The sequence below is a fragment of the Vitis riparia genome, chromosome 17 (genome assembly GCF_004353265.1).
Source record: "Vitis riparia cultivar Riparia Gloire de Montpellier isolate 1030 chromosome 17, EGFV_Vit.rip_1.0, whole genome shotgun sequence".
Lineage (NCBI taxonomy): Eukaryota > Viridiplantae > Streptophyta > Magnoliopsida > Vitales > Vitaceae > Vitis > Vitis riparia.
In genome coordinates, this window is record NC_048447.1 from 42,009 (window position 1) to 50,085 (window position 8,077).

General features: G+C 43.2%; 1 protein-coding gene across 1 annotated transcript; it reads left to right on the top strand.

Annotated features, from left to right (window-relative positions):
* Positions 1–3,016: 3,016 nt before the first annotated feature.
* LOC117904733 lies at positions 3,017–7,867 on the top strand. Its single transcript, XM_034817494.1, has 4 exons — positions 3,017–3,519; positions 3,625–3,870; positions 7,614–7,680; positions 7,799–7,867. Exons 1-4 carry the CDS (start codon positions 3,017–3,019, stop codon positions 7,865–7,867), a joined length of 885 nt encoding a protein of 294 aa, XP_034673385.1.
* Positions 7,868–8,077: the final 210 nt, after the last annotated feature.

The window sequence follows — 8,077 nt, forward strand, 5'->3', positions numbered from 1 at the left end:
TGTCAGGATACTTTTGTCCCGTTCACTTTATGGCTAGAGGATGATGATTCAGTAGGGAGAGAGATACAGATTGTGACTCGTAGTGGGAGGATAGCTCAGCCACCACCACCAGCAGTCAGACCATTTGAGGGTACAACCTCTCATGAGGAGATTAGGAGAGAGGATGATGAGGTTTTGAGACAGCTACAGAGCACTCAGGCTCGCATTTCCATCTGGAGTTTATTAGCATCATCCAGTACTCATAGAGATGCTCTGATTCGAGCCTTGAGTCAGATCAGAGTAGAGACTACCACCACTCTAGAGGGATTGATTCATATGATGACGGCTGGCAGGGCCACTTGCATCGTATTTTCAGATGATGACTTGCCACCTGATGGTTTAGACCACGTGCGCCCTTTATACATCACAGTTGGATGTTCAGGCCGTAGAGTCCCGCCTGTCCTACTGGACAACGGCTCAGCCCTGAATGTTTGCCCTTTAGCCACTGCTATAGCCCTTGGTTTCGCGCCTTCAGATTTTGGTCCTTCTACTCAGACAGTCAGGGCGTATGATAGCACCAAGAGGGAGGTTATGGGTACCTTGATGATTGATTTGCAGATTGGTCTAGCCACATTTTCCACTTTGTTCCAGGTTTTGAGGATTCCTACATCCTTTAACCTGTTACTAGGCCGACCATGGATTCATATAGCTGGAGCTATTCCTTCTTCCCTTCATCAGAAGGTGAAGTTTATTCATGATGGGCAGGTCATCACAGTGCGCTCTACCAGGGATATATTTTCCGCTTCTGAGCCAGTACTTTAGATCAGTCACAGTGAGGACGACCTACTTCTGACTGGGTTTACTTTTGATGAGATACAGACTCTCGAGATTGAGGATTTTTGTAGAGACTTTGTGGCTATGTGATTTGATCAACACAGTAGCACAGTGGTCCTTGACATGATGAAGGGTATGACCTTTCTACCTGGCATGGGGTTAGGACGACGTCAGCAGGGACCGAGCGAGTTCATAGCTACCATTGACCATGATACGACATTTGGACTTGGATTCATCCCTACTGAGGCCGATTACCGTCACATGGCGCGGCTGCGCAAGGAGAGGGTGAGAGCCTGTTTATCCCACACACCATTTGATTATCATATTCGACCTTATAGGATGAGTTTGGCTGACTACTTTGTTAGAGGATCAGAGACTCGACCTCGTCTAGAGGAGATTGATAGTGTGGTTCATATAGATAGAGAAACCGATCTTCAGCATCTATTTCACCAGCTACAGTTGAGTGATGGAGCTCTCGACTCTTCTTTCCCTTTGACGATTACTCCCACGTCTCCAGATCGAGCTAGCATGTTGTCTTTATGCTTTCCAGAGGAGATCACTGGTGATGGGGTGATGGTTGATTCTACTGAGATGATTGATGGAGTTGTTTCCCATGATGAGTACCGAGATAAGATGGACATGATGACCATGAGCCAGATTACCAATATTGTTCAGCTTCAGCCTGTTTCAGCATTTGATATGTTTGGGGTGTCTACCATTGAGGTTTTTGAGGGGACTTAGACTCTTCTTGTTCCAGAGCTTCCAGAGGATGATAGTAGCTTGTTTGAGGGCATTGTTAGCCTAGTTGAGGGAGCGTCCGACCTTGTGGACCCACCTCTTTCTTTTGATGTTTTATCGGGATTTGTCTCCCGCTCTGACGATGTTTCTGTTGCTTCATTTATGGATTTGAGTATTTTTGAGTATTCGCCTGCCTCTTGTGATAGTACCTCTATATCTGCACCCCACTCACCCACTTCACAGATATTTGATATAGATGATGAGATTGCACAGCCCGATCTCGATAGGGACTCTTTTGATCATGACTCCGATCCCATAGATGAGAGAGTTTCACCTGCTACAGGTGACGTTGAGACTGTTGATTTTGGCACAGAGGATCAGCCTAGAGAGCTGAAGATTGGTTCACCCCTATCTACAGATGAGAGAGATAGACTTATTCATTTACTCAGGTCATACTTGGATGTTTTTGCACGGTCTTATGAGGACATGCCTGGTCTTGATCCCTCTATAGTTCAGCACCACTTGCCTATCCTACCACATGCCAGACCAGTTAAGCAGAAATTGAGACGATTACATCCACGTTGGAGTCTGCAGGTGAAAGAGGAGATTCAGAAACAACTCAGTGTTGGATTCATATCAGTGGTTGAGTATCCAGAGTGGTTGGCTAATGTCGTCCCAGTACCCAAAAAGGATGGCAAAGTTAGAGTTTGTGTGGACTTCAGAGATCTTAATAAAGCCAGCCCTAAAGACGACTTCCCTCTCCCACATATTGATTTGTTAGTTGATAGCACTGCAGGCCATTCGATGTTGTCTTTCATGGATGGGTTTTCAGGGTATAATCAGATTTTGATGGCTCTAGAGGACATGGAGAAGACAATCTTTATTACTGAGTAGGGTACCTATTGTTACAAGGTTATGCCATTTGGGTTGAAGAACGCAGGAGCCACTTATCAGAGGGCCGCTACTACTTTGTTTCATGACATGATGCATAGGGATGTTGAAGTTTATGTGGATGATATGATTGTTAAAATCCCAAGGCAGAGCAGATCACCTAGAGGCTCTAGAGAGATTCTTTGAGAGGATCTGGAAGTTTAGATTGAGGTTGAATCCTAAGAAGTGCACCTTTGGAGTGACTTCTGGGAAGTTATTGGGAGATATGGTCCATGAGCGGGGCATAGAGGTCGACCCAGATAAAATCAAAGCCTTACTTGACAGGCCTGCACCAAAGACTGAGAAAGAGATTAGAGGTTTTCTGGGTAGATTACAGTACATTAGTCGTTTCATAGCCAGATTGACAGACATATGTGAGCCCATCTTTTGTCTTTTAAGGAAGAACCAGCCAACAGTTTGGAATGATGATTGTCAGCTTGCATTTGAGAAGATCAAGGGGTATTTGCTTTCTCCTCCTGTTTTAGTGCCTCCTACACCAGGACGTCCACTTCTTCTATATTTGTCAGTTTCAGACATGGCTTTGGGATGTATGTTAGCTCAGATTGATGACTCAGGGAAGGAACGGGCTATCTACTATTTGAGTAAGAGGATGCTAGAATATGAAGTGAAATATATAATGATTGAGCGCCTGTGCTTAGCACTAGTTTGGGCTACCAGGAGATTGAGGCATTACATGACAGAGTACTCAGTGCATCTGATATCCCGCCTAGATCCATTGAGATACTTATTTGATAGACCTGCATTGACTGGTAGACTGATGAGATGGCTCGTACTTTTGACAGAGTTTGATATCCAGTATGTTTCTCAGAAGTCTATTAAGGGAAGTATTGTCGCCGATCACTTAGCCTCACTACCGACATCTGAGGATAGACCAGTTGATGATGATTTTCCAGATGAGGAGTTTGTTGCTATGACCAACTTATCAGGATGGTGCATGTACTTTGATGGTGCAGCCAATCAGTCGGGGTATGGGATAGGTGTTCTATTGGTATCCCCTCAGGGTGATCATATTCCGAGGTCTGTTCGTTTGGCATTTTCTGATCGACATCCTGCCACGAATAACATAGTTGAGTATGAGGCTTGTATCCTTGGTTTAGAGACTGCATTGGAGCTTGACATTAGACAGATGGAGGTATTTGGTGATTCTAATCTAGTACTTAGACAGATTCAGGGGGATTGGAAGACTAGGGATGTGAAGCTTAGGCCATATCACGCCTATTTGGAGTTGCTGGTTGCGAGATTTGATGACTTGAGATATGTTCATCTACCTAGAGCGCATAACCGGTTTGCCGACGCCTTAGCTACCCTAGCTTCTTCTGTGGACATTCCGATTGATGTAGTTATACGTCTGTTGCTGATTGAGTTGAGGTTTGCACCCGCCTACTATTGTTTGATTGGAGAAACAGAGGTCCAGGATGATCTACCTTGGTATCATGACATTTATCAGTTTCTTAGATCTGGCACGTACCCTGAGGTAGCCACTGCTAAGGATAGGAGAGCACTGAGGAATTTGGTCACTAGATTTGTCATTTGTGGAGATACCTTGTACAGACGATCAGCTGAAGGTATGCTTCTATTGTGTTTAGATCGAGCCTCTACAGATCGAGTGATGAGAGAGGTTCATTCAGGAGTTTGTGGTCCACATATGGGAGGACACATGCTAGCTCGTAAGATTATGAGGACGGGCTATTTCTGGTTGACTATGTAGACAGATTGTTGTCAGTTTGTCCAGAAATGCCCAGAGTGTCAGATTCATGGTGATCTCATTCATGCACCGCCATCAGAGTTACACGCTTTGACCTCGCCATGGCCATTTTCAGTATGGGGTATTGATATTATTGGGAAGGTTTCACCAAAATCTTCCAGTGGTCATGAGTTCATCCTAGTTGCCATAGACTATTTCACCAAGTGGGTGGAAGCCGCATCATATGCGAGGTTGACATCTGCTAGGGTTGCTAGTTATATCAGATCACACATCATTTGCCGCTATGGGGTTCCTCATGAGTTGATTTCCGACAGAGGAGTGCATTTTCGAGCTGAGGTAGATACTTTGTTGCAGAAGTATGCCATCTGACATCATAGATCTTCAACATATAGGCCACAGACCAACGGGGCAGTAGAGGCTGCAAACAAGAATATTAAGAGGATTTTGAGAAAAATTGTTGAGACTTCTCGAGATTGGTCAGAGAAGCTTCCTTTTGCGTTGTGGGCATATCGTACATCTTTTCATACTTCTACAGGAGCTATGCCTTACTCTCTAGTGTATGGTATGGAGGCTGTTTTGCCAGTCGAGACAGAGATGGGCTCATTGAGAGTAGCCCTTGAGTAGCAGATTTCTGAGACAGAGTGGGCTCAGGCTCGATTTGATCAGCTTAACCTTTTAGATGAGAGGAGATTGAGAGCGGCAGATCATGTTCAGCCCTATCAGAGAAAGATGGCTCGTGCCTTCAAGAAACGGGTTAAGCCTAGACCATTGCAAAAAAGGGACTTAGTTTTGAGGATTCTCAGAGGTTTGATTGGAGACCCTAGAGGAAAGTTTAGACCTAGTTGGAGTGGGCCTTATGTTATCTGAGAGTTGACTCCAGAAGGGGCTGCATGGTTGACAGACTTAGATGGAAACCAATTTTCAGAGCCTGCCAACGTGGATCAGCTAAAGAAGTATTATGTTTGAGACTGTGGTCGCAGGATGGGTGGCCATCATTTCGGTTAGCCTCATACTTTATCACCTCTATATATTAGACCGTTGCTAGCCCATTGAGCTTCGCGTGGTATGTTATAGCCTTATTTCTTTCTTATAGCTTTGATTACCATTTCTATACCCGGGTTGGGGCCCTTTGATGTATATGCATGCTTTGCTAGGAAAGTCTCATGAGCTTTTTTGTTCTATTTTATTATCATCACATATTCATTCTCTTTCTTGTCTCTATCATTATTAGCTTCATCTTATCTATTCTTTTCCTTAGGTTGATGATTTTCACGTCTTAGTGCAAAGAGGGCAGTCATATCACTCTATTCATTCCATCATTTGACATTGATTCGGAGATCTTAGTTTGAGAGGTTGTCTCATGGGTTGGGGTTCATGTATTCATCAGTGGTTAGAGAGAGTTTGTTCATTCCTTATATTTTTCCCATTAGAGTTTGATTTATTGATGATCAGAGCATGCGCAAAAAAAAAAAAAAAAGACAAAAAAAGAAAAAAAAAATCAATAAAAAATCAGAGAAAAAAAAGGAAAAAAAAAAAGAAGAAGAAAAGAAAAGAAAAACGCAATGATATGCTCATGTATGGTATCTCGTTCCATTGGGCATTTATGCCACCTTTTGAGGTTCATTTATTGGGTATATTTGTCATTGTGGGTTTTTGTGAGTTTTTAGGAGTTTTTCACTCCTTGAGCCGCTCTTGTTATGCATTTGAAGTGTCGAGGGTTCATATGCGAGTTCTATGGTATCCTATGCTTATCGGATCATGGTTGATATGTATTAGGTATGAGAGATGAGTAATCTTTTTACTAGGGTCTCTGGATCATTGTCTTACCCACCATTCCATCATTGGTGATATGACTTTCCTTTATTGTACTAACATGGGTTGATCATCACTCGTTCCACTTTCTCATTGCTTCCTTTTGTATCCCATCACCTCTTTCCAGATCTTTGTTCCACCTTTTATCCATTCCCTACATGTTGATACCCATTACTGATTTGATACCTTTTTCACATCATTTACATATTTCATTGATGGTTTGACTACTCATCTTTCTCTCATTTCTCCATTGACATTTCCTTTGGTTACCTCTAGGTCCATGGCTCATGAGATTTTTCTATGCATTACGTCTTATACACAAGGGTATGGGTTTGATCATTGGGTATTTGAACCTAGTTTCCCTTCATTTCTTTCACCCTATCACCTTGGCCTACGTTACGTCCCGTGTCTTAAGACCACCCTGAGGCCACGAGATCAGACGTTATCTTTGACAGTCTTCACTTGGACAGGTTTTTGGTAGATTGGTTGAAGTATGGTCGTTACCATGTTCTCTTTTATGGAAGATACTTTTGGAAGCATTTGGTCTCTCTCTTGCTTGGCATATTGATGTTTGATGGATTTTTGGGTTTAGAGACAGTTCATTGAGGATATTGGATTCATCCTTTGGTTGTGCATTAGATATCCATACTGGGCCATATTCCCCTTTCATTTGGTTGAGATGAGCCCCTAGTGGAGCACTTTCTTTGATTCTAGGTATTTTCACCGATCAGAGATCCCTAATGAGGTATGTTGAGACCATATCAGTTCTAGTGGAGCATCGTTGAGCCCCTAGTGGTTCCATTTGCGAAGTACTTCTGAGATAGACTAGTGGATTATTACTGAGTTGGAGGCAGTTTCCAGTGCAGTGTATAGATCAGGCATACTGGGGCATATTTCCCCATTTAGAGGTTACCAGATTCCTATCAGATTCAGTCAGGGATTCATCGGAGACATGTTTCTACTTTTGAGATTACCACATTCCTCATCATTTTGGCTATTCATTTGAGATTAGATTTAGAGTGTCTCCCTCGAGGCATTGGTCGATACATCATTCTGACTTCTTAGCGGATTATTGTTGAGCCGAGGACAGTTGATTGATGATGTTAGATTCATCCTTTGGTTGTGCATCATATATTCACACTGGGGCATATTCCCCCTTCCTCCGAGATTCTTATCTGTTATTGTATATGGTACGAGGATAGGTGATCGTTGTTAGTTTGTTTGCCTCACGACTTCGACATCCGATATCCATACTGGGGCATATTTCCCCCCCTTGACGAGATTTTGTTTGGGCAGTGGTATGAGGATGGATGATTAGTGTCAGTTGTTTACCTCATGACTTTGATATCGGATCTTATACTGGGGCATATTTCCCCCATGTTCTTTGAGTATCCTTGAGATTGAGACAGTGGCCAGTTTGGTTTTAGATTGAGTACTAGCCCAGAGCTTCCGACGATTGACTGTATCATGGCCTCCCTACATGGATTTGTTGAGATAGAGATGGATTGCATCAGGTTTCACCCGAGGAGCGTGGGTGGATCCTTTAGCCAAATATTCATGGGATAGATTTGTTTTCATCATTGTCACCTTGTAGATTGGATTACCCAGATGAGCAGTATTTTGTGAGCTTTGAGATTTACCTTTTGAGATCCGTCGACAGGGTAGCTTTTCAGACACAGAGGCCTCTTTCAGTTTTGACTTTTCAGAGGTTTGTCATGATGTATTGGTTCTTGACCCATTGATTCTAGCAAATGATTGGTTTACTGGTTGTTTCAGCAGTGTGAGCACCCTGGAAACTGGGGCATATTTCCCTTCTTGGTTTTAGTAGTCCGACCCTTGACATTTTGAGTATATGGCTTTGAGCAAATTTATTTCATGTCCACTTTCGAGTTGGTCTTCTCTATTATTCCCTTCTAGGCCCTGAGCCTCGTAGCTCTGAGTTATTCATTCCTTCTAGACCCCGAGTCTTATAGCCCTGAGTATTCTTCTTCCCTTGGGCCTTGAGCCTAGTAGCCCTGAGCTATCTTTTTTTTTAGGCCCTGAGCCTCGTAGCCATGA

Coding starts and splice junctions, on each gene's coding strand:
- LOC117904733 (XM_034817494.1), top strand. CDS start 3,017: ATGGCTTTGGGATGTATGTTAGCTCAGATTGATGACTCAGGGAAGGAA. Junction 3,871..7,613: donor CTGTTGCTGATTGAGTTGAG/GTTTGCACCCGC, acceptor GTCACCTTGTAG/ATTGGATTACCCAGATGAGC. Junction 7,681..7,798: donor TTTTGAGATCCGTCGACAGG/GTAGCTTTTCAG, acceptor TTGTTTCAGCAG/TGTGAGCACCCTGGAAACTG.